At 43.0% G+C, this 27,940-nt stretch overlaps 1 protein-coding gene across 4 annotated transcripts; it reads right to left on the reverse strand.

The window, feature by feature from the left end:
- Positions 1-341: 341 nt before the first annotated feature.
- Positions 342-27,915, reverse strand: LOC124290837 (protein-associating with the carboxyl-terminal domain of ezrin-like). Of its 4 annotated transcripts, none has more exons than XM_046727667.1 (14): positions 27,626-27,915; positions 26,487-26,672; positions 24,115-24,285; positions 23,145-23,244; positions 21,124-21,229; positions 20,500-20,577; positions 19,854-19,993; positions 17,605-17,804; positions 15,703-15,843; positions 14,247-14,255; positions 11,323-11,423; positions 2,943-3,082; positions 970-1,826; positions 342-688 (listed from the first exon to the last, which is right to left on the reverse strand). In XM_046727667.1, the coding sequence occupies exons 1-14, from the start codon at positions 27,800-27,802 to the stop codon at positions 635-637; spliced, it is 2,460 nt and encodes an 819-aa protein (XP_046583623.1). In that variant the 5' UTR covers positions 27,803-27,915; the 3' UTR covers positions 342-634. The 4 variants fall into 4 exon arrangements, with proteins under 4 accessions (XP_046583623.1, XP_046583622.1, XP_046583621.1 ...); XM_046727666.1 differs by having other exon boundaries at positions 2,943-3,079; positions 14,241-14,255; XM_046727665.1 differs by having other exon boundaries at positions 14,241-14,255.
- Positions 27,916-27,940: the final 25 nt, after the last annotated feature.

Here is a 27,940-nt window from a genome sequence, read left to right on the forward strand (position 1 = left end):
CTGTTGTTGTTTTTTTAGAAACTGCACAAATTACATTTGCAGATTTCACATCCAGTGTAAAATTATTCAGTTCCAGTGTAACATTAACTTCCCAGATTCTTCAAGCAATATTCAGTCATGACTTTTGAGAAAGTGAAGTGAGATTTCTTAGAAATAAACACGTTTTCAGGCCCTGACAACGTCCTAAATATGTTCCATCATCAAGTATTTAAAACTCTATTACAACGGTTCCAAAATCGTTTGTGTTCGATTATGAGAAAATGTGATCGATTGCTTGGTCGTTTGGCCACTGCGACCAATCTTCGATTATTTCAATTAATCGGACCACCACTAGCATTGACCTCATGTATCACAGACAGATCAATTTATTGCATAATCAGTCAGATATTGTGAGAATGTGGTTCCTTCATTAATGTGCAGCCATATTCTGATGGTAACTAAGGAAGATGAATTAATACAGGGAAAGCTGTGGCAACAGTTGCTACAGCTAAAATGATACAATGACCCAACCCACCAGGATGACTGTGGAATTTTTGTAACAGGTGGAAATAATTATATACATGATCCATGAATGATTGTCACATTGTTCTGTAACTATGGCAACTGTGGATGATAATACTGCATGGCCTTGACATCAGAAGTCTTCAGCGCCCCAGTCAAGGTCATCTCCCCAACCGCCGCCATCGCCCTAAAATGCAACAATCATAATGTACATCACAGCATTGGTCTTTTCTTAAATGGCAGAATGTAAATATTCAAGTCTGGACCAGACAATAAAGTAAACGACATCATGAAAAGACCAATTCTAACCCAGATCTTCATGGGTTTGACATGCCTTCCAGCCACTGAGCCAAATATCTTAAAACCAAACCTTGTCACCTATTAATGATTAACCAATTAATGGATACAAAAAAAGCAGACCTAGTTCTTTTTCCAATTTTTTTCAAAAGAACGAAAACACATCCTTACCTCAGTCACAGATTCTGAAACATCAGGGACCACAGCAAAAGACAGTTTCGCGGATTCTTTCTTAGGACTCTCTCGAGCCGCTTCTCTGTTCTCCGACTTGCCCTGACTGGCAAAATGACTGAGCAGGTCCTTGTGGGTCACGGAGATCTCAGGCATCATGTCGGAGAAAAAATCCACATCAGCAGCTGTCGGTGCTTGCACCTTGATTCCTTTGATATCAAACTCTGCCCCGAGATCAGACTGAGGTTTTGGAATGGTTGGTTTCATCACAGGCTTCAGTGTGGAAGGTTGTTGCTTTGTGGAAGAGTGTATGTTTCTGGATGTGGAGTTGTCTGTCTGTTCTATAACTGAGTCTACATTGTCCCACGTTTGTCCCCAGTCCGAGGACTCGACATGCACAGGGTCGTCGACTTTATCACTTGACTTCTTAGACTTTGACTGAACACCTAGCTTTAAAGCACCTTTTGTCCTTCCTTGTCTGGAATCAGTCTTTGAATTATCACTCACTGCGTCTGACCAGTCAACCTTTGGAGAAGGAAAGGCTGAGCTTGAATCACTTGATTTGGGTGAGAAGGACACAGTGCTTGGCATATTCCGGAGTTCGTTTTCTATTTCATCACTCAATTCGTCTTCACCAAGAGTAGAAACTGATTGGTCGACATTCTCATTGTCATTCTGATTTCTCTCCCAATCGGACCAATCAGATTTCTCCTCTCCATTCTGGTCATCACTCGTAACCTTGACATTCATCTGACTGACCTTGACCTCAATTGTCTCATTTTCCAATCTATCTTCTTCTATTAGAACATCATCCATATCACCAACAACTTGAGCCTCTTCAGATACAGCATTTTTATCTGGAACATTAAGTTTTTATATATTACAAATGTCCTACTCTGATTGAGCTGTGATTTTGGGAAAGATTATTGGCAATACTCATCAGAGCCCTGGAAATTATGCCATATACCTTTCATCTACAACACATGATTTTGCAACAGCCTGTGTTTATATCTGACTATAATTAATCTGCAGCCCCTTTCATGGGGCTACAGTTCATCTGATTACACAATGCCATATAGAGTTAATCTGTCAAATCATTCCAATGCTCAAGGCTAGGACAGACATTCAAAATGTCTTCTACATCTACCCACAAGAACAGGTAAGGTGAAATTGGGTTTAACGTCATACTTAAGAATATTTCGCTCATATGACGACGTGCATGCGTGTGTAGGTGTATGTGCGGCTGCTTGTACTAGCCCAGACTTAAGCTGGTTTTATAGTGCCAGCCCACTGAGATTCCATGCCGCAGTGAAGCATGAATACCCCACTCAGACACATTATACTGACTCCGAGGCCGACCAGTCCTTGTTGTACCCATTAATGCCGAGTGCCAGGTAGGCATCAACAAGTACCATATTTTAACATCTTCTGGTCTAGCCAAGCCATTTTTTTTGTGTAAGCCCGATAGGTTGCAAAGCTTTATATTTAGATAGTATTGAGGGCTTGCCCAACCGTTTTAGCAACTATCGTGTGTAAGCCTGGGTGTTTTTTAAAATGGTAGCTATGCCCCTGGCCTAGGATCAAACCCGCGACCTTCCGCACTAAAGGGAGACACTCTAACCACTACACCACGGAGGCGGTCTGAGGCATGTTAATGTGATTTGAAACTTCTGATTAACCAATCGGAAACAAATCAAATCACAATGCTAAAAGCATGAGTCTTTTTTGTTTGTTGATTAATTTCTCACTCTCATCAATATTCTAGATGTATGACAGATGTCTCTAAACAATTAAGTCGAACGAGACAATCCAGTGATCAACAGCACGAGCATCCATCTAGGCAATTGGGACACAGTGACATGTGTCAACCAAGTCAGCGAGCCAGACCACCCGATCCCGTTAGTCGCCTCTTACGACAAGAGTGGGGTTGCTGAAGATCAATTCCTGGATCTTCATGGATTATCTATTCTTACTGTTCTCAATTGCCTCTTGTTCTCTTTGCTTCTTCTTTCGCTCTTCTCTCCGCTGACGGGATTCTTCTCTCCTTTTCTCTCGTTCCTTTCTTTTTGCCCCCTTCTCTTCATTCCCTGAGATCACAGTTCCATTACTGCTGCTGATGAAAGAGGAAACAATACCTTGTTCAATAACCATGGAAACAGCAGAGGCCCAGATAAACTGCGTATCCGGGTAAAATACGCTTGGAAAATTTCCAATTACGCATTGAAAAATAATTGTTGCGTACCAATTACGCATTTAAAATGTTACATACAAAAAAGTTTAAAACAAATGCGTACGGAATATATTTATAAAAATCGCTTGCATAATGAAAAAGACATTGATTGCTATCAAGTTGTACTGTTAGTATAGGACAAGTGTTGTACTGTCAGTATAGGATGAGTGATTTTTATGAAATCATATCCATTATATTTAAGTTGGTTTTGATTAGGTATGACATAAGGCAGAACATACCTGCTTAGTAAACTTACTCAATGACATAATACTTAGGTGAGTAAAATGACTGAAATACGCACATACTTGAAAGCTGTGGGTAATGGAAAATGAAATACCCACTCAACATTCATAATACCCACGCCAAAAAAATACAGTGGGTACAGTACCCACATGAGCTAAATCTTATCTGGAGCTCTGGAAACAGTAACTATGGTAGCATACAGATTTTTCAATATGACCTACCTCAGTACATTTGATGTAAGGCTATCATTATGTCCAGAGAAAGTGTAAGAGTTGGATTTCGCATAGCTTTTCGTAATATTCTAGTAATATCACTTAAGGTTGGCCCCAGTAATGGACTTCACAAATTGTACCATGCTGGAATCCAAGCTCTAACAACGTGGCTACCCAACAGCCACAAACGGGAGTTGAGCAAGTGACTATGTTCATGCTGCATGTGTGTTTGTTTGATTGTTTGTTTGTTGTCTAATGCCACAAACAGCAATATTCCAGCTATATGGCAGCAGACAGTAAATAATCTAGACCTGATAATCCAGGGATCAAACAGTGTATGAAATAAGGACCATCCGACCGACCGAGACGGGCTAGATTTCTGCCGGACGGTCTAAATTTACAGCTAGCCAGCCAGATGGACGGGCGACAAAAAATATATTCAGATAACATGTCCGTTGGCACTGTCTATTTAGTATTTAAGAAGGACTGGTTAAATCTCTTCTGGGCTGGTAAGTTTTTGAAGTTACCAGCCCAGATGTCTGGCTGGGTTTTTGGCTCATTTCATACACTGGATCAAATCAATCTACACAGTTGGCAGACATGTGTACAATCCATCCTTATATCAACAGCATCTATAGTCAGTTTGGCTCAAAAGCGGAGCGATGAATTGCAATCTAACTCGAAAACTAATAAACATACAATACTCAATGAAACGCTGATCATAATCAAAACATCATACCCACTCTGTGAGGTGTTAGCAGAATTTTTGGAGTGCAGAGAAAGGGACAGCCAGATGTTCGAGAACGGATGGAGACGGCACGGCACAGGTTAATGAATAAATAACTTTGTCTGTGAACGTGCTTCTCAAACACCTGGATGTCCCTTTCTCTGCACTCCTCCCTCGTAACAAACAGTGAACTGTGTCAATATTTTAATGATAGTTTGTTAACCAACTTTATTATTTTTAAGACAAAACTTCTGCAAAAAACTCGAACTAACCTGTAGAGGTTTCAGATTCTTTGAATATATTCCTCCTTGGGGTACTTATAAGCATTTAAATGTCCATTTAAATTCCCTACGACAGTTGTAACAATATTTGAATAAAATATTTACAAAACAAAAACTACGTTTTGTCTTGTGAGACCACCCTTACAGGGCCTTCCGGCCCCCTACAGCCAAGAGCAGGTAACTCTAGACCGTAACCTCGTACCTCACTTTCCATGCTGAACGAAGTCAGACAGAATCTTGAGGGAGGTGGTGAGTACCCAAGGAGGAATATATTCAAAGAATCTGAAACCTCTACAGGTTAGTTCGATTCTTTTTTATATATTCCTCCTTGGGGTACTTATAAGCATAAGACAGACTCCTAAAGACGGATCTCAGGAGCGGCATTCTGTCTGCTTAAACACCCCCGACAAGAAGTGGAATTTCCCAAGCTAATTATAGCAGAAAAGGCACACTTAGCCGGTCACGTGTCCACCAAAGCCAATCAGGCAGGGGCATGAGCCAGGGTCAGGGTTAAATGTATGCAAATTTGTCCATGAAACCTCAGCTAATGCAACGAAGCGAGACACACCCTCCCTCCTTCCGTAAGCTACTCGGAAGTGAAGATAAGGGTCCGCAATAAACCCAGAAAGCGAAATGCCGGAATATGAACAGCAAAGTTTCCAAGGGCAGTTTAGTCTAGAGCTTCTCGGTTAGAAAGCAAGAGACATGGGAATAAAACCATCACCACATAAAACCCATCACCAAGGGAAAATGTAACAAGATTTGTAAACCCAACACCAGTGTTAAAAATAGGCAGATAATGGTTCACACAATAAAAACCTCGAAAGCTCAATGGGCTAGAGAGAGGTGGAACCATGCCCACTGGAGAGAACTGACTGACCGAACCGAAAGCACGCTCACTGGAGAGTCTGTCAAGTTGGTAATGACGGATGAAGCGCATACTCGGGACGGCTCCAAATAGCAGCCGGAGCAGATCTCCTCAATGGGCAGGGCTGCAGCGTAAGCTGTCGATGTAGCGACTGCCCTAACCGAATGAGCTTTCAACCCAACAGGCGGGATACGCCCTGTTTGAGTATAACTCATATGTATGGCAGAGACAAGCCACCGAGAAATGGTCTGCTTGGTCGGCGGAAGACCAGCCTGAACCCCGCCATAACAACAAAACAATTGGTTACCCTTACGGGTACCCCTTGTTCGTTTGATATAAGCCTGAAGTGTCTTACGGACATCTAAGACGTGAGCACGTCGTAGAGAGGTACCGGACAGGGAAGGCTGAGTGAAAGCTGGGAGCTCAATAGGCGCCGTCACATGGAAGGGACTATCCTTCTTAGGACGGTAAGTCTCAGGCAGCCGAATGCTAACTCTGTCTTTGTGAAAAACAGTAAGCGCGGGATCGGCCGACATTGCATGAATATCGCCAACCCGCCTGCCAGAAGTCACCGCCAGAAGCGCCGTCTTCCACGTCAACAGCTGGAGGAAAGAGCCGACAGATTGTGAAACAGTGGACCGGACAGCCAATCAAGAACGATTGACAAGTCCCACGGGGGACTAATCCGTCGGACAACCGGACGGATTCTGTCCACGCCTGCTAAAAAGCGCTGTACAAGAGGGTGCTGCCCCAAGAGAGCACCGTCAACAGGAATATGAAACGCAGAAATAGCCGTAGAATATCCCCGAACAGTGGAAGCCGCTAGACCGGCTTCCAACCGAACTGGAGGAATTCTAACACACAGACTAAATCTGTAGAAAGGGATCAAGAATCCCCTGTTGACACACCAGCGAATAACAGGCCCATCTATCCTCATATTGAGCGTTTGTCGAATCCCTCCGCTGAAGCCAGAATTGTGTCTGCAACTGGTGCAGGAATTCGCTTCGCATGGAGGCGATCCCTGATAGCGGCCAAGCCACCCACTGAATCCTGGGATTGGGGTGGAAGCCCGTTCTGGGATAGGAGGTCGGTCGAAAAGGTAATAGAACAGGAGGCTGAGCCAGAAACCTGAGAATTACCGGAAACCAGCTTTGTGCCGACCAAAGGGGTGCCAGAAGCACAAGTAGCCGAGCTGGTTGTCGCGGTCAGCTCGCGACAGGACCCTGGAAAGCAGTGGTATCCGGGAGCCACACAGTACCCTGTCCGTCCAATCTAGCTGAAAGCGTGCCGTTGGCTAACGCACCGGATCCGGAATCCGGGAGCAAAACACAGGAATCTGGTTCGTCACCCCAGACGCAAACAGATCCACCTGGAACGACCCGAACAACTGGGAGATAATCCCGAATATCTCCCGGTCGAGCATCCACTCGTGTGGGGCTAGTATACGCCGTGAGAGAGCATCTGCACGGACGTTGTCTACCCCCGGGAGATAAACAGGCAAAACCCGAATGTTGAACTGATCGCACCACAGTAGAAACTGCCACGCCTCCTGAAGGAGCGACGGAGACACTGTGCCGCCTTGCTTGAGAATGTAAGACATGGCCGTTTGATTGTCCATTTCTAGACGAACCACACGGCCCTGCACCAACACTCGAACACCTTGCGGACTGCTCTCAGTTCTAACACATTGATGTGTAGGCTGACCTCCCGCTCCGACCAGAGGCCGGAGGCTGAGTGCTCGCCCAGGACCCCCCCCCCCAACCTGTGAGGGAGGCGTCCGTCTGAACTGAGAGGGAAGGTGTCGGGGTGTCGAGGGGGATCCCCCTGGACAAATTCCCGATGTCCGTCCACCATCGCAAGTGAGGGATTAACCACTCTGGCGTTATGAGCATAATCTCGTAGCCCTGCGAGTGGGACCACAGCTGAGCTAATGCTTGCTGAATTGGTTGCATCCTCAAGCAGCGACGCCAAACCACATCCACTGTCGCCGCCATGTTGCCGAGCAGCGAAGCCATGTTAGGGCCGACTTAGCGAACGGGGACTGGAGGAACTGTAACACAGTCCCCGGACTTTGGCGATGCGGTCCGGAGCAAGGGAAACAATCCCTAAGCGCCGTGTTGAATCTGGCTCCCAAGAATATCAGATCCTGCGTCGGAACGAGGTCTGATTTCTTGAGATTGATAATCCAGCCCAGTGACACCAGAGTATCCAGCATGCACAGTGTGGAGGCTCTGCTTAACTGAGGCCCTAAGGCCCGTAGAAGCCAATCGTCCAGGTACGGGTGACAACACCTGCCCCGAGACCTGGCTAACTGAGCTGGGATTAGCATAAGTTTGGTGAACACCCTTGGTGCCGTGGAGATGCCGAAGGGGAGCACGCGAAACTGGTAGCACGTCCCGTCGAAGGAGAACCGGAGGTACTTCTTGAATTGGGTGCATTGGAACATGGAGGTATCGTCTTTGAGATCGATTGGCGTAAGCCAATCCCCTGTCTCGACGGAGGAGATCACTGACCTGAGTGTCTCCATCCTGAAAAGCGGCACCTCCAGTAATTTGTTCAGCCCTCTGAGATTCAGAATGGGTCTGAACCCTCCGTCCTTTTTGGTCACGAGGAAGTAGGTGGAATAAAACCCCTCTTCTCGCTGACTCACAGGAACCACCTCGATGGCCGCCTTGGTCAGTAAAGACTGAACCTCGGCACGGAGGACTTCCGCGCTTGTCGCGGGGGTCGGCACAGGCGCGTGCCGAACCCGGAGAAGGACGGAGGATCGGCGCCTCCACTGTGGCAAATGGCCATCCCTGGCGTGGACAGGACCCAGGGATTTGAGGTGGCTGCCTCCCACTCCCGGAGGAATAGGGACAGCCGACGCCCGACAGGGGCGTGTGGCAAGAGGCAGTGCACCCCACCGTCGGCAAGTCTCGGCTTGCGTGAGTGGGGGCAACAAGGGCTCTGGGGAATGAATCAGTGGGAAGCGGGGCTGGCTTCCCCTTGCCCCTCAAAAGACTGCTGCGCTGGAGCAGGCTTGCCCCTGCCTCTCGTGCGCCTGCTCAGCTTGGACTGCAAAGGGGCAGCCCACTTAACAACATCCGCCGGCTGAGGCAGAAGGGTGCAAGCGGCCGCATAGCGGGGAGGCCGATGGCGAGGAGCGGAGGGCTGCTCCAACAAAGGCTTTGAGTCCTTAAAGGTAGAGACAGCCTCCGCGGCCTCCCTTACCACCTGCAAGGCCCCAGGGAACAGGGAAGATCCCATGGTATAGGGCAATGACAGTAGAGCTTGCTGTGTGGCCGGCGAATACCGCGCCACAGACAGCCACAGGCGACGCAAGCCCATGACGGCACCCATCATCTGGCTGGCACAGCACCGAATGCTGTCCTGAGCCAGATGTGAGTGTACGTCCGTTAACTGCCGGGCGACCACCGACTCCGATGAATCGGCACCGCAGTGCTGTGGGCCACCAGCTGTCCCTGCAACGCCGACAGGTAGGCTGAATGGACTGCTACTTTAAGTTGCTGGGCCGCGCACCGGTAACATTCTTCGAATGACCGGTAGGCAGACTTCAGCGGCAGTGACGTACTAGCCGGAAAAGGGGGGAGGCGCCTGCCCTGCCTGGCCGAGGCCAGGGAAGACGAAGACGCCCCTCCTAGCGTGACTGAGGCAAAGACGCACTCGTCCACCACTGGACCGCCGGCCGACTTCAGGCAAATCAAAACGCGAGCGAGTACCAGCCAGGAGCGGATTCACCACCTCACTGACCAGTGATGGGAGAATGCGTAAGCGTGCCTCTGCGACCTGGTTAGGTGCGAACACCTCCCCCGGGAGCCGAAACTCCGCGGGGTCGGGTGCCGGGACGGGAACAGCCACCTGCGGCAGGACTTCGGCGATCTTATCCCGAACCTGCCGCAGGGACGAGGCAAAGGAGTATGGCACTCCCGCCTCCGATTCCACCGTCCCCTCCTCCTCCTCCATATCGACCTCGGCAGAATCCTCGGCCGCCATAATCTCAGACTCCTGAGAGAGCGCCGAGGAGACGCCAGAGGCAGGACCAGAAAAACTCATAAGGTCAAGAGGAGCCAGGGGAAAAACATCGCCCTGCCGGGAGGAACCCGCGCCAGGTCGCCGAGTCGCCCGAGAGGAACCTGCCGCAACAGGCTTCCCGGGCAACCCCGACTGGCTGCCGGGCGCCGAGGTATCCCCGAACTGGTCGGCGCCTAGGCGACCGCCAGTCGGGACACCAGGCAATGACAGGGGCAACCCTGTATCGCCGGCACCAGGCACCTGTGACAGACCAGTGCATAAAGCCAGGTCGCCACCAGACGCCGAGGGCATGCCTTCACCAGGGCCGAAGCCAGGATCAAGCCGCCGGAGGCGTTCTGTTCCGAGCCTGAGCTCGGGCGCAGTAATCCCCTGATGTGTCAGCCCGCCCCGGCGCGACCGGCGCTGAGCTCCTTACGGAACCCCGCTAACGCCGTATCAATCAGGGACTTGACTGACGACATCTGCTCCTGGAAAAAAACGGTTAACGAATCAACAGGAACACTTTTTACCGGTGCTGAATCAAGAGGGGGGGTGGCGGGTACAGAGACGGAACCAGTAGGAGATGCAGAAGGGGCATGAGTGCGTGAAGACGAAGCCGCCTTGGTCGCCTTAGCTTTTTGGGAGCCGGCTCCGCGTGGGAAGCGGCTCCCGTGGACCCCTTTTTTTTACTATGGGAGCGCTTGGACGGGGGATCCTGTGCCCAGAGATCACCCCCCGCCCGAAGCAGGTTGTTGTAAAACAGCGTGTCTATCCGCCTCGCCCGAATGGTTTGGGGCGAGAACATGGCACATGCCGCACACCCCTCTTCCTCATGTTCCTTCTGCACTAAACAGCGTAAGCGAACACCATTGGGAATCCCGATGACGGGAATTGGAGCAAAGGCGAAGTACAGGGTTTAAACTGCAACAAGTAAAAAACCTGTGCAGCAATCTACCCTATACCCACATACAAATACATGTAAAAAGACGCATGGGCGACACAACTAATGCGACAAACGTAGCATGCAGTTGACAACCTAGTACACGCTGCAGCATAACTAACAATTACGTTTTTTAGCGTAATATAGAAAATGCGAGCAGTAGACATACGCCCTACTGCGTACAAAGATACAAATAAAAACCACTAAAACCACCTGTAACATTGAAAAACCACATGGGAAACCAATGAACAGGAAGGCTAGCCGAAGGGACCTGTCCGCCATCTTGACACGCACTAGCGAGCCGACGCGACAGGTACCGAAGTTACACGAGAAATTATGAATGAAAAATTCAGAAAAAACCTCCAATTAAGCCCATGCAGGGAAAAAAGAGAACCATACATACAGTTGCAGTTTCTGAAACACTCAAACTCTCTTAGTCGCAAGGAAAAACCTTCTGGTATGGACCCACGTCTTGTCGGTACAACGACAGCATGGAAAGTGAGGTACGAGGTTACGGTCTAGAGTTACCTGCTCTTGGCTGTAGGGGGCCGGAAGGCCCTGTAAGGGTGGTCTCACAAGACAAAACGTAGTTTTTGTTTTGTAAATATTTTATTCAAATATTGTTACAACTGTCGTAGGGAATTTAAATGGACATTTAAATGCTTATAAGTACCCCAAGGAGGAATATATAAAAAAGAATCACAGAGTGGGTATGATGTTTTGATTATGATCAGCGTTTCATTGAGTATGTTATGTTTATTAGTTTTCGAGTTAGATTGCAATTCATCGGTCCGATTTTGAGCCAAACGGACTATAGAAGTTACCAATCGCTGCTTACCTTAGTTGTGCCAGATCCTTCAGCAACATCTTTTTACCCAGAATGCCAGTGACATTCTGCAGCTTGGTGTTCTTCCCCTCGTCTCGGCCATGCTGCCCGAACTGTAACCACAACACTACATGTTATGGTTGTCAGGGAAAATCTCAAATAACAAGTGAGAGAGGAAAATTCAGTTTCAGTAATTAAACATTTTTCCTCAATTTGATACCTTTCCAGGTGATGATCTAAGAAACCCTCCATGTCACATCAGAGTCCATATCAGGTGACAATAAATAAACAGTCATTAATGACTTCAAAATTCTTAGAACTAGCAAAAGAAGCAATGGGATAGTATCCCTGATTTCAGAAGCTGGAAAACAAATTGGTTGTTCAGATGGTAAAATTGTGAAAGGAATTTAATTGTAAAAATAACACACATTCAGTTCTTGCTGGGCTTTTTCTTAACATTATTTCCGAATTGGAATTTCCAATTTTGAAGATATTCAACAGATGTGTTAAAAATTTAAAGAATTGTGCAGTGGAAGCATTCAGAAAGCTGAAATCTGAAAGACTAAAACAAACATTGAGAACTTATTTAGATTAAGTGAACAAGATTCCTCTGTGCGGACAGGTTTAACCCCTTAGGCCTAGGAGTGAGTGAGTTTAGTTTTACGCTGCACTCAGCAATATTCCAACTACATGGCGGTGGTCTGTAAATAATCGAGTCTGGACCAGACAATCCAGGAATCAACAGCATGAGCATCCATCTACACGATCTGCGCAATTGGGAACCAATGACATGTGTCAACCAAGTCAGCGAGCCTGACCACTCGATCCCATTAGACGCCTCTTACGACAAGCATGGGTTACTGAAGATCAAATCTAACCCGGATCTTCACAGGTCAAAGAAGAGCATGAGGGTCAACAGTCATGTCACCATTTCATTCTACCGGGTACCCATTCATTGCTGGGTGAACAGAGGTGTGTTTGGAAAAAGTCACTTGATAACATCTCGGTAATGGGATCTATCCAATCCAAGTGTTTGTGGGTTGTTTAATGCTGCACTCACCAATATTCCAGCTATATGACAGCAGTCTGTATATAATCAAATCTGGACCAGACAATCCAGTGATAGACATCATGAGCATCAATCTAAATCAATCTACATCAGCCTATTCAAGCGAGACTGACCACCAGCCCTGTTAGTCACCTCTTACTACAAGCATGGAGCTTCATAGGGCAGGCAAGCATAAGCTGCTGAAGGTCAATCTAATGCAGATCTACACAAGGGCAGACAAGCATAGGCTGCTGAAGGTCAATCTAATGCAGATCTTCACAAGGGCAGACAAGCATAGGCTGCTGAAGATCAATTCTAATGCAGATCTTCACAAGGGCAGACAAGCATAGGCTGCTGAAGGTCAATTCTAATGCAGATCTTCACAAGGGCAGACAAGCATAGGCTGCTGAAGATCAATTCTAATGCAGGTCTTCACAAGGGCAGACAAGCATAGGCTGCTGAAAATCAATTCTTATGCAGATCTTCACAAGGGCAGGCAAGCATAGGCTGCTGAAGATCAATTCTAATGCAGATCTTCACAAGGGCAGGCAAGCATATAGGCTGCTGAAGATCAATTCTAATGCAGATCTTCAGAAGGGCAGACAAGCATAGGCTGCTGAAGATCAAGTCTAATGCAGGTCTTCACAGGGGCAGGCAAGCATAGGCTGCTGAAGATCAATTCTAATGCAGATCTTCACAGGGACAGACAAGCATGGATTGCTGAAGATGAATTCTAACCTAGATCTTCACAGGGGGTGACAAAACTGGGTTGCCAAAAACCAACTCTCACCATTTCGCACTGGGGACCTCCTGTACCCTATTATGTAATTCCTACAGGATGTAATCTATTCTTCAATATATATATAGTGCAAAGAAACTATTCTAACAAACAAGAAAAATATTGGGAAACAACATTGTGTCTATAAGTGTTTTTATAAACTTGTTAGTAAATATAAAGGGCCCCAGAACATTATAGGCACAATGTCACACTACACTTGTCTATAAATACATAATGCATTTCTCTCAATAATACTAGCTATCAGCCCTCAGGGAAGCTACCATATAATTTATTTCCAAAATAATTACAGATCTAGATTACAATATTAAATTAAAATGTTGCATTTAATCAACTCTTGCGCCCTCTAGTGGCCGAACATTATTTCAAGCAAACCCCATAGAGCTATGTCCCTTGGAGCGCTCTTTACGAATATCCTACGCACAACTTGTGATTGAAACCCATTCGGCAAACACCGACAACACCACGTGCGACAGTTTTCGATGTATGTAGCAATAGTTTACATTCCGTATATGGCAAGCAGGGATTTACAGGACGCAAATTTCTGCGTCCTATACGCATAAAAATTGACAATGGACGCAACAAAATTTATAAGCGCGTCCACAGGGACTCAGAAAAAGTCCAAATACTTTTTGTACAAATTCCAACCAAGTGACAATAAGTTATCACTCAATTTGCTACTAGCTGGGTTATGGTATTTTTTGCAATTTAATTACTGTAGCAATGTGATGATCATGATACACAATATAATAACAGTATTATCGATAATATTTAAGTGTCTGGGACCCCCATTTTGTTGGCCAGGACCCCTGAAAATTAAGAGTATGAGTCCCAGTGACCCTCAAATATAGGACTCAAGGTAAATCCCTGGGCAAGTGTTATCTGTTTGGAAGCTGTTTGCCTCGAAGTTTCAATTATCAATTTCAGGCAAGTCGTAAGGGATAGTAAGTCTTTTATTGCATCAATAGGAAGCTAAAGTGAGTGCATATGTCCCCAATATATAAAATATAGGCAAAAATGTTGTCGAAGATGTGGGACAATGTGCCATTCTGTAAACATAAGCAAAAGTGACCGCTGCCATGCTACCTTTACCTCCGACATCTGAAGCACAATGAAAAGTGAAAGAAATGAGTCAGTAATGATAAACATTCCCCATCATGCATTCACGACATAACAAGCATACATGCAAATGTTTCTTACCAAGAAAAATTCATTTCCAGACCATTTTGACTCTAAAGCACTACTGACATAGCCATTTATCATGTTTGCACTCAAGAGAAACAAAAACCTAACACAGAGTGAGTGAGTTTGGTTTTACGCCCCTTTTAGCAATATTCCAGCAATATCATGGCAGGGGACATAAAAAATGGACCTAACAGAGAGAGTGTGTGGGTGAGTTTAGCTTTACGCTGCTTTTAGCAATATTCAAGCAATATCACGGCGGGGGACATCAGAAATGGACCTAACACAGAGAGTGAGTGAGTGAGTTTAGTTGTAGGCTGCTTTTAGCAATATTACAGCAATATCACAGCAAGGAACATCAGAAATGGGCTTTACACAATGTGCCCATGTGGGGAATTGAACCTGGGGGCTTCGGCGTCACGAACGAACGCTTTAACCACTGGGCTACCCAACTACCCCCCTTACACAGAGATAAGATGGTATGCTGTATATACTAGGTCTGCAACGAATACACTATGAGGCGTATATGATAGGTTTTACGGATACATAGTAACAAATATTTATTCATGAATACATTATTTTTGATACCAAGTAATAATTGAAATAACAAAGATTTGATGTAACATTTATTCATGAATACATTATTTCAAATATCAAGTAGTAATTCAAAAACAAAGATTTCATGTAATTGTTTAAGTTGATTTGTCTGAGTGGCATTTTAGAAGAGAAGAGGTATAGAGATGACAAGGCTTTATGGATGATCAACTTCTTTATTTTAACAATGGCGACGTTTTAGTATAGATTCTTATACAGTTTTCAAGCATATCTATCTACACCGAAACGTCACCACTGTCAAAATAAAGAAGTTGATAATCCATAAAGTCTTGTCATCTCAATTGTTTAAGTTGAAACATTTAAATGATATTTTAATAAAGCAAAAAAAGCAATACACTGTGAACAATGCCACTTATAGATAACTGACAGTTTTGTAAGGGGACTTTGTAAAATAACTAAAGTTATGCTACTTCATGGCTTGGATATACTAGTATTCCATTTTCCAATCTCAGAAAACACATCAGTTCCACAATGTCGGTGAATCTATTTTTACAATTTTACAAACTTATTTTTACAAAGTAGTTGTAGGGAAAGTAGTTTAGAATCCTGACTACCTACTTGATCATGAAGTAAACAAAAGTTAACCAGAGGGATGAGATGAAAACATTCAGTCATGCAAGGAATAAAATCATGAAGGGATGAGTAAACGAGCTATGCATATGTTCCCTATATATCAATAAAACCAAATTTCCCACCATGCACCTTCTATTGTATAAACAAGGTTAATAATGAATCGTTGATCACAGCTCACCTTGGGCATTCCCTCTGAGAAGAACTTCTTCCTCGCGCCACCAATAATGACATCTCCGCCCAAAATTGGCACAAGATAGGACAGACTGCGTAAGCTTGCTGCCACGATGCTGTCATTTGTGTCTCGGAGACCGATGAGAAGCTGCAGGGAAAAGAAAGCAAGTGATTTGAACTAATGCTGCTTTTAACAGTTAACTGTTAGCTCCTGATTAAATTAGCATCATAAATATTGCTAAAGCACTGCCTTAGTTACATACACCAGAGCTACAGATAACTTTTTGGGTCACTGAGTTATGTACTCGTTTGTGTTCATCTCAATTGGGTATCTTAATTTTCCTTTGAGTAACCTAATAAATTGTACCCACCTCACTCAAACTCAATTATGCATTTTGCCATTTTCCATTAATTGTAAAAATATGATAAGGTTTAAATGTTGGTTTATGTGCTTGTTACTTCTATAGTGATCTGTAATATGAGAAACGATAAGAAAGACTGCAAGTAGCAAACTTCATGTGTTGAAATAGAACCTCTCAATATACCTCAGATTATTTATCTATCCACCGGTACGCAAGCTACAATTTTTGTGTGTACGCATGTAAGATCAAATTTATTGAGTAGTTACAAAACTTCAAGCGTACTTGTACGCAATAGACCTAATAGGAATTGAGTTTTCACATAAATATTTGCGTAATTTACGCAGATACGGCTTATCTGTACCTCTGTACATTATTGCCCTGTTTCGAGAAGGACTGCATTGCTGTTGCTGCAATGCCAGTATTAACGCCTTGCAACATCATCCACACTTTTAGAATGCCTTGATAAAGAATGTACCGGTAGCTGTTTGCTTGGTCGGTCACCTGTCTATACAAACCCACAGAAGGGAGTGAGTGAATATTGCTTAACAACACTTCAAACTTTCCGGCTGTTTGCAGAGAACAATAGTACAGTCAGATAGTTGGGAAGTCAGGTGATGATATAATTCCTTATGCTAAAATTTCCACTTCCAATTGGTCATAAGGGTTAGCAAGAGTTACCTCCCCTGGTGTAATGTACGATCTTCTACACTGTGTATAAGGTGAGCACCCTTTAAAACCCTCTAATTCTAGGTACAAAACCACCTTATAAGCTGAGATATACAGAATGTCAATGCCTATTCATAAAGGTTACCAAGAGTTACCTCCCCTGGTATATGTCAATGTTTATTCTGGTTTAGTGCTGCACCAAGCAATACTCTCAAAAAGCTATGAAGATCTGTGATAATCCAGTTTGGACCAGCAATCCAACGATTGATGTAACATCCATCCACACAACTGTTCCCCTTCCTAACTACATGCTTCCTTACTGCCCCAACTTCTAAATGCCTCTCAAAGAAGTTAACTGTTCCCCTTCACTAATATTCACTGAACATTAAAAAACATTCACCAGTGCAACACTGTGATCGACAGCATGAACATAGATCAACGCAATTGGGATACAATGACGTCAACCAATTGGGATACAATGACGTGTAAACCAAGTCAGCGAGAGTGACCACTCGATACTGTTAGTCGCCTCTTGCGACAAGCATGGGTTACTGAAGATCATCTCTAACACGGATCTTCATGGGTCTCCTCAAATCAAGCCTGGATAACTACTGGAAAAAAACTCTGATAGTGGAAAAAAACCTGATAGACCTCATCCTATATGGTATTCTATACATAAATCACCAAACCAAAAGACTAAATCCTAATCACAGTGAGTGAGTATGCTTTTAGCAATATTCCAGCAATATCACGGCAGGGGACACCAGAAATGGGCTTCACACATTGTACCCAAGTGAGGAATCGAACCCGGGTCTTTGGTGTGACGAGCGAACGCTTCAACCACTGGGCTAGCCCACCGCCCAAATCCTAATCAGACGTACCTGAGGAAAGATAGTTTCTTCTAGTGTTTCCTTTTCAAACAAATCAACATAAGCAGGGAAGTGAGTGAGCAGGACCAGTCGGATGTGAGAGTCTCGGATGTGGAATATTCGGAACAGTTCCGGAATCACGTGATCCTTGAAGAGTTGAGCACACAGGATTGGAGACGGCTGATTGGGGCGGACCGGAGGCCGAGACTTCTCTGCAGTGGAAGAGGTAGTAAGGAAACCGTATCACATCACAACACAATAATGCAGATACAGTGTCAGGGTTCAATTTAAGCATTTAGAACTTGCACTGGTGCAACCTGACACTGCTAAATCTTACGTATATTAACTTGCACCAAGTGTGTGTTAATATTTTGTGTTCAAAGAACACAGACTTCAGTTGGAAAACAGAATGATGAGGAACTGACTTGGAACAGTACTACGTGACTCTGATTATTGTAGGAACAGTGACTGAAGGACTTAATGTTCCTGAAAGTTTAGGAAGTAAGATAACTACATATTTCTTTTGTTATAATACTGTTCTAAACCGTCTTTACCAAACCTCAAGCATTCCATTAGATGTTACATTAAACAGCAGGTGCAACCTGTTTCTATTTGGTGCAACAAGGTGATTGCCTCAGGTTGCACTGGGTACAACTAGGTTTCATTTCCTTAAATCGACCCAAGTGTGCTTTGTAGAGTGTTTCATTTATTTTTCGGTCTATCAGCTCAATAACTCCTACACTGATACATGGTTCATACAGAGTTTCTGTGACTATATTTAAGGCCCTTTTGAGTCTTTTCAAAGTCCTCTCATAACGAAAAGCACATTTTAACACCACCATATGCAAAACATGTGTCATTCTGGCATAGTGTGAAGTAGCTGAGGTGATCTGAATTACTAGGTGCAAAAAGAAGATGTTATGTGAAGCTAGGGAATCTTGGATTCATGACCTATGTATCCTGGGATGATTGATGGAAGCATCAACAATGTTCGTATCTGATGAACAGACTTGTCTGGTCTGTAGACATTACCTGCACACACAGGGTCTTAGAAGACCCAGATATGTTCGTCTAATACGCACAAATGTATAGAATGGACACAGAAAATTACCATATACCAGAGCTCCAGATAAGATTTAGCTCAGGTGGGTACTGTACCCACTGTATTTTTGGGAGTGGGTATTATGAATATTGAAATGGGTATTTCATTTTCCGTTACCGACTGCTTTCAAATATGTGCGTATTTCGGTCATTTTACTCACCTAAGTATTATGTCATTGAGTAAGTTTACTAAGCAGGTATGTTCTGCCTCATGTCATACCTAATCAAAACCAACTTAAATATAATGGAAATGATTTCATCAAAAATAACTCATCCTATACTGACAGTATAACACTTGTCCTATACTATCAGTACAACTTGATAGCAATCGGCGTCTTTTTCATTACGCAAGCGATTTTTATAAATATATTCCGTACGCACTTGTTTTAAACTTTTTGCGTATGTAACATTTTAAATGCGTATTTGGTACGCAACAATTATATTTCAATGCATAATTGGAAATTTTCCATGCGTATTTTACCCGGATACGCAGTTTATCTGGGCCTCTGTGTACTGTGTCCCCTGGACATAATATTCACTGTTCAAAATTTGTGACAAATATAAAGTTCATGTAATCAAAGTAATCATTAAACCTTACAGTACAGTCTGCTACATCATTTCATCACTTTACATTACCCTCGTATTTCACGTACTGACCCTTGAAATTAGTACGTAGGGGTGTGGACCCCTAATTTTGTTGGTCAAGGTAAAACCCTGAACACTGAAGCACTGACCTCTGTTAGTGTTGGGAATTGGTTAAAATCTCATAATTGATGATTGGTTCATTACTACCGATCAATCATCGAAAATAATTGGTTAGCGTCATTTATGAAATTTGTTAATGCACATTAAAATAAGGGAAAAGAAATGTAGTTCTTCTGGGTTTTTTTGGCAAAATTTCACATCTTTAAAGGATGACTAGTATGTTAGGAACATAAATTTCTTGGAATCTTTAAGATAAATTCAATCATGACTTGAAACGAGCTTGTAGTGCTTACGAAATGTAACAGACAAAACCAACCTTGTGAAAAATATTGTTAATGAAAACTAGTGTTCCAGAATTGTTTGTGTTCGATTATGAGAAATTATGATCGATTGCTTGGTCGTTTAGTCACTACGACCAATCTTCGATTATTTCAATTAATCAGACCACCACTGACCTCTGTAAGGTGTGAGCAGGTTGGCCAGTAGAGCCTTATTGGCAGTTTCATCCAGCATGACAAAGCGGGACAAGAGCGTCACTGCCAGACGTTTGGCCACCAACTCCTCGGGGAGAGAGAGAAGCCTGGCCGTCACATTGCTGCAAAACAGAATATGTTATAATAGTTTCACAACAGCCGTGACAATACTCTCTCCCTGTCTGTTATACTCCCTTTCTAAAAACTATGACAATACTCTTATTTGTCTGACAATACACTTAATTTTTCTCTGAAAACCATGCCAATACTCTGTCTCAGCAACGACAATACTCTCAATCTGTCTGTCAATACCATGACAGGGTTCACGAATAGCGTCTGACCCTCTGACAAATCCGGCAGATTAGCCAACGGTCTGATAGAAGTCTACAACCTGCCCGGACCCAGTGTCTGACTGTATATTTCACAATGACTTTGACTGAAGTTGTTATATGTGACATGTGTCACTTGTTTGCTGTTTATAAATCTTATGTTTGTTAATAATTTCAAAGTCACTTATAAGAAATATTAAATCTGAAATGTGTGTTTAATTTTATTCCATGGGACCCAATGTCCTGTGAGTTTGAAACACCATTCGTGAACACTGCCATGACAATTACTGACGATTTACCTGAAGAATTTCTTCTTTTCCTCTTCAGACTTGGTGGTCACATTTTTCACAAACCTTAAAACATCGATGAAATCATGTCTGAAAAAGAACAGAAGCAACACTTGTACCCTGCATCCAATCAATCTACAAACACTCTTAAATACCTTGTCCTCTCATGTCATCCATTCCTAGTGAACCAAAGGTAGAGTTCTCTACTTTGGTTAAACCAGGTACAATGTTAAAAGCACAGGTATGGTGAAGAGAAACATTGGGTCATAACAAGGGCAAAATGGGATACCCATGACAAACTGATCATGGCACATTTAGTTGGTACAGTAGATTGTGGCACCACAGATGACTGGGCACTAGTGAGTGACTGCGTGAGTGAGTTTAGTTTTACGCCGCACTCAGCAATATTCCAGTCATATGGCGGCGATCTGTAAATAATCGAGTCTGGACCAGACAATCCAGTGATCAACAGCATGAGCATCGATCTGCGCAATTGGGAACTGATTGTCAACCAAGTCAGCGAGCCTGACCACCCGATCCCATTTGTCGCCTCTTACGACAAGCATGGGTTACTGAAGATCAATATTCTAACCCGGACTTTCACGGGTAGGGCACCAGTGAGAGAGGAGAGCGTACCTGAACATTCTGTCATTTAGCAGGGTCTGTACTGTAGGTCTCTGTTCTGGATCAACATTTAAACATTCATCCTGAACAAGCAGCTCAAACGTCTTTGTTAGATCTCCTGAAACAATGAAAGATTAACTCCATTTGTGAATATTTCTTAACACAAATAACTGTCAATAAATATAACAACCAGAAAAATGTCTAGTAGATAAATATTTTAGCATCATAATATTTTATTTACTATCATGAAATGATCGATGTAGTTGGGATACGATGACGTGTCAACCAAGTCAGCGAGCCTGACCACCAGATCCCATTATGACAAGTTTAGGGTAGATGTTTGATTGGCATTTTAGAAGATACTATTTGATGAACATGGAGAATTTTCTGGGCTCCATCTTCTTTTTATTGTTTGGTACGTTTCAGGGCTTGTTCTGGCTAGAACTAAAGAACATTATCATCAGGTAGAAACTCCCATTAAGATTTGCGGGCGGCTGCAAATGATATTGGACAGCTCAACCTTAACGACGGACCACTATCAGTTCTGTTGTCAAGTGACGCCATAGTGGGTGCGTGGTCTTACGGTTCATTCGACATTGTCTTTGGACTGGCAGATATGTGCGTAGTGAATTAACGGCTATAGCGAACTGATTTACTACCCCCAAGACCCAATTAACGACGTTGATTAGCGAACTCACTCAGTGTCAGCTCAGCCACTTAGTGGTACAGTATACATCAATCTTGTTGGCGGTGAATCAACATTGTTTGATGGTCATTAATTAATTAACCAAACAAACAGATCGTGTTTAACCCATTCAACACCGCGGGCTGAATAATCGGCAATACAGCGTTATGAAAAGCGAAAGTTTTCATGTTCGAGGACGGTATCCGTTGTCTAACGATACCAGACACCACATGATTCGCCTCGCATGTTATTCATACTTGAAGCTTAGAAAGCGGAGGCATTTCCCGTTGCTGTGTCATGTTAACGAACGGAAAGCCTGATTACATAAAAATAAAAATATGAAAAAAAGAGCACGGGCATGTTATGACATGTCACAAATGGAAAAAATCGCTACAGTTTTTGCTTCTTTCGTGGTTTATCTGGACATTATAAATGTTTGCATTTTCACTAAAAAATATATTTATTTAAGTTGTAGTTGATATTTATCAACATGATATAGGTAATGTCTGTGAATGTCTACATCTCTACAATCCAATATTGGCGGTCAATGTGAATAACGAACAACGGATATAGCTTAACTAAATTTCTTGGTCCCTTGGAGTTCGTTATATCCATTGTTCTACTGTACTGGCTTTCTAGTTGGTGCTAACCTCAACAATTGCACTATTAACGTTGTTGTTGGACCAAAACCTAACACTGACATAGTTTGACATGTTGCAGGCTATGGTCTTGTCAAAGGCCAAGGTCGAATATCGTCTACTTTCTGCTATGACGCCACTTGAATTGTTCTGGATGACGTAATTGCATTCGGGCAGTCAACCCCGTCCAGAAGTTGATTTTGAGTAAACTTACAGTCAAATTCCTTCATTGTTTCCTTTTTCTTTTCAACACAAATTCCATGAATTTTAGCAATAATAATTGTAATGCTATTTTTGAGGGCATTATCATTTGCAGAAGCCCTCGGGCTTTTTCAACTGCCTCCATCGTTGGGCAGTAAGATGGAAGACCTCGGGCTTCTGCAAATGATAATACCCTCAAAAATAGCATTACCCTCATAGTAACTGTTAACTCTGCCTTCGACGTCACAATGCTTATGATGTCACAATGCTATAGAGGTCATAATGGATAGAGTTAACAGGGCTAATATTAATACATGTTATCATGAATATATAAAAAATATTGTTTACTGCAAAATAAGCTTACCGGTAGATTGCTGAAGACCATTTCTAACGTCAATGCACAACATAGTAAACACAGGCTAGCAGACTATCATAAATTTCAACAGGCATGTAAATGCACTTTAATGCAGACATGCCTGTAGCCCTTAGACTACTATTGTTTGTAGTACCTAAGTCCTCCAGTTTTTCCTGCAGTTGTTCCACTAACACCCCAAATGCGAACACATCTCTAGCATGGCCATACTCCACTGTTGCCTTGACTACCCCTTGCTGAAACAACAAAATACGAGAAAAACATCAAGCATGAAAATTAAGAGGTCCTCATCATAATCACAATGTTAAAATTAAATATTTGGCAGTCTCTAGATTAAAACGCCATAGAACACCTAAAAAACTTAAAAAGCATGTTAAGATGAAAACTCACATGCATAAATTTAGGAATTGGTCAAAATCTCATAATTGATGATTGGTTCATTACAATGTTAATCATCGAAAAATATTGGTTGGCATTTATGAAATTCTCCTAGATTAAAACACCATGGAGAACAAAGAAAAAAAAAAGCAAAAGGCTAAAAACACAAAGGATGTAAAGATTAGGAACCTAATTTCTGGAGTCATGAAGATAAACAATAGACTTGGAACAATTATTGTTGTGCCAAGTGAAAAATCTTGTTAAGCAAACAAGTGTTCCAGAATTGGCCCAAATACATGAAAGATTGTGGTCGCTTAGTCACTGTGACCTTCACGAAATTTCCATTTTACCACCAAACTTAATACAATGGACACCTTGCTAAGAATCTTGTTGCTAGCTCAGGGCCCAAATACATGAAAGATTAGCAATGAGAGGTTGTAATGAGACAGAGACTCTCAAAGATTAAAGATGTCAGTAAGTCATCATGATACAGAGTATAAACTGTCTAAGTGAACAGAAACTGAGTAAATGAGTTCAGTTTAATGCTGTTTTTAGCAATATTCCAGCAATATTACGACAGAACACACCAGAAATGGGCTTCACATGTTGTACCCATGTGGGTACTTGAATCTGGGTCTTCGCCTCTTCGGAGTGAACACTTTAACCAGTAGGTCACCCAATCACCCCAAGAGCGACCACTATCAATACATAATCATGATCATACTAACCTTTTCCTCAGGGGACACTGTCTCCTCGTTCCTGAATGCAAGACATTTGTCCAGAAACTCGGCATCGGCTTCCTGGAACTTGCAGGAATGTTCCAGTCCCCCGAGCCTCCATGTGCCGTCGGTTGTCACGTACACAGAGGAGAGGCACACATTGTTGTGGCTCACGCCCACCTGAAACCGTGCGGTATTTTGAGACATGACATGAAGTGTAATTCAACAGCCAAAAATGTCCATCCCCAGTTATCCTGACTGACTGACTGACTGAGTTTGGTTTTACGCCGCTGTACGCCGCTTTCAGCAATATTCCAGCAACATCGCGGTGTCCAGGGGACACCGAGTTAAGGGCTTCATTTAAACATTCAACAATGTGGGGATTTGAACCCGGGTCTTCGGCGTGATGAGCCAACGCTTTAACCATTAGGCTACCCCACTGCCCCACCCAGTTATCCGTTAATATGTTAGTTCGATTATGATAAAACACTAGACGATTTGCTACTTATTAAAGCATGAGTTGAATAATGTGGACCGAAGTTAGGATTAAGTAATCCTGGTAATGGAGGGACACATGATTTCACTGGAGTTAATATAAACATTCTTGAATGACATTTTGAGTAAAATTAATAAACTAGATTGCATACATAAGTCCTGATATGCAAAGAACATGTTTTATTACGAGATAGGATTATAATTATGCAACAAGATGATTTATTTGCGTAATCCAATACGGATTTGTTGATACTCTATATCCGATGGCTGACCACGATGAGAAGATGAACGAAGGTTGGTAGGTCGGGTTAAACACCGAACATACCATTTTGATACAGATTTGAAGGATCAAGTTAGGACCTCGCCTTATCTGTGAGATCGGCTTGTATACACTATATCGTGTTCATCATGCTGAAGCACAGCACAATACACGACATAAACTTTGTTACTCAGAATGTGAAATGCATACAAGATACAAAATCTATCAATTTCATTGAAAAGGAAGTGGGCAAACTGTTTATTTTCTAGCTCATGGTGAAATGACAATCACTGAGCAGGGCTCCAGATAAGGGGAGTATCGGCGTATGTACGGATAAAAAATATGCACGATACGGTAGGAAATGATTTAGGTCAGGTGAGGTGAAATTGGGTTTTACGTCGTGCTTGAGAACATTTTGCTCATATGACGACGTGCATGCGTGTGTATGTGTATGTGCCGCTGCTTGTTCTAGCCCAGACTGAAGCTGGTTTTATAGTGCTAGCCCACTGAGATACCATGCCGCAGTGAAGCATGAATACCCCACTCAGACACATTATACTGACTCCGAGCCGACCAGTCCTTGTTGTACCCATTAATGCCGAAGCGCCAAGCAGGGACCAACAAATACCATATTTTAACGTCTTTTGGTATGATGCGGTCGGGGATCGAACCAGCGACCTTCCGCTCTCCGGGCGGACGCTCTAACCACTACACCACGGATGCGGTGAAATGATTTAGGAAACGTAGCAGATACGCACCACAGCAATGCTGTACGGTCTTAGAATCATTTACAGACGTGTTTATCTGAAAAATATTGTTTTATTGTGTATTGACCAGTTTACACAAGAGTAGCAATGTTGTGGTGCATATATGAAACGAAACACAAGATAAGTGATCTGCCATTAAATTCCATTCAATACTCAAAATGTACTCTTAAGTTTTTCCAGTACTCCTATATTGAAAAAATAAGGAGTTCATACTCCTGATGTTGAAAAATTATCTGGAGCCGTGCTGAGCAGATCTTGATATGGACCAATAGTATTCTATTCTTCAGCATCTAACTGATATTATACATCTAAATTCAAAAGAGCACACCAAAACATCTTTGTGGGCACACGTAACACCTCTGTCAAATATGAGGTGCTGATTGCGCATTTGTTCTGATAATAACTGATTATCAGTTACCTTTTCCTTGTTTAGTTGAGCTAAACAGGAAAACTGATTGCACTTTATGACTGATTGACAAACAGATTATTTCAATGGATTATTTTGGATTTAACAACAAAATTACACTTTCTGTGGATTTCCAACACTACATACTGGGAAATGGGAACCTACTTTCAATATTCCAGTAATTCCCACAAATGGCACCAGAGTGACTGATTTTGGAGTGATTCCAGCAACATGGATCCAACCAGAAATTACACCACTTTGTGGAACCATGTGGGGATATTCCAGTAACGCTTTAACCACTAGGCAATATTTGGTGGGGAACACCAGAAATGGGTTTCACACATTGTAGTATTTGTTCCCATGTGGGGAATCGAACTCGGACTTCAGAGTGATGAGCGGATGATTTAACCACTAGCCTACTCCACCGTCCCTCACCACAGTAGGAAGTACTCACTGTGTCGTGTAGAAACAGCAGCGCCTCGAGGACACTGTGAAGTCCAGCACATATCTCAAATGGGTGGAGCGAGGTCAGTGTGTTCTCCAGGGGCTGAACTCGTTCTGTGACCAGGTACGAGCCATCCGAGTTCACGCCAGACGCAATGAAGCGAAGAAGGTTGGGGTGCCGCAGTGTTCGTAGATTCTGAAATAAAGGAAAATAATTGTCACTTCATGCCTTTGATAGATCCTGCTTGTGTATCAGTATTACTGTCAAATCAATAAAGCATGTCTACCAAGTCTAGTCAAACATATTTTAGTCAGATAACGAGTGAGTGCGTAATTTTAGTTTTACACCTTTTTAGCAATATTCCAGCAATGTCCCGGCAGAAAATGGGATTCACACACTGTACCCATGTTGGGAATCGTACTTGACAGGCGAATGCTTTAACCACTGGGTTACCAACTAACCCTGGTCAGATATTGACCCAATAGTTGATACATTGCGAGAAAATAACGAAAAAGTGGTAACGTTTTGACACAGTTTTCTTCCTGACAGTCACTGCATGCCAAAATCTTCAAAATGCATGCAGACATATGTTACAATATGCTTTCCAGACTGGAACCATAGCATGTCTTCCAAAGCCAAATTAGGTAAACTTCTTATTTTTGAGTCAACTCTGCTTATAATAATCCATGTCTTCTTAAATGATTTCAAAAGTGTGTCATATCATGCAAAACAGTCATTACATGCATTAACTTAGTTTAAAAAGGTTGTTTTCAGTACATGTTTCAAAGCCAACTAATGGACAATGGTGGATAAGTGGATAACGAGCAGACAGTTCCACTTGCATAAGCTGAATGAAGTATTGTATGACTAGACCTAATAATAAATTAACATGATTAATATGAACATTCCTTCCTACATTTCCTTCAATGAAAATATATCATAAATAAAGCAGATATTATAATCAAGTCATGTCAGTAAATGAAACAACAGAATGGATTATCTGTTGAGCCATTGAACTTCAGGCCTGGTATTAGACGAAAGAAATGTCAATGATATTTTATTTCACCGCAGCTAATGTTTAGTCTATTTTAATACCATTTGCACATTTCAACAATGACTTGATGTGATCATTAATATAATCAACACACTTTAGTCGCTCTCTGCAGCAAATCCACTTCTTTTTTGTCCTTCCGTTTGTGTCGAAAGACGGTGACAGTCGATTCGTCTTTCAAGGATGCGAGTTGCAAACTCCAGTCAGTCTCCGAGGATGTCGGGATAACGTCACCCCATTCACAGTTCTCTAAAATGCTATTTTCAGCTCCCATTTCAATTTATTCAAACGTCCGATCGCTTGACAAATTCTGAATTAAGCCACGGGTCACATAATTCATGTCATCTTCGTTTTACACGTTCGACAGACACACCTGTGTATGCCGGAACCACAACAAGCGACATCTAGAATG

The sequence above is a fragment of the Haliotis rubra genome, unplaced genomic scaffold (genome assembly GCF_003918875.1).
Source record: "Haliotis rubra isolate DU_JTF1 unplaced genomic scaffold, ASM391887v1 Scf476, whole genome shotgun sequence".
In the NCBI taxonomy this organism is placed as follows: domain Eukaryota; kingdom Metazoa; phylum Mollusca; class Gastropoda; order Lepetellida; family Haliotidae; genus Haliotis; species Haliotis rubra.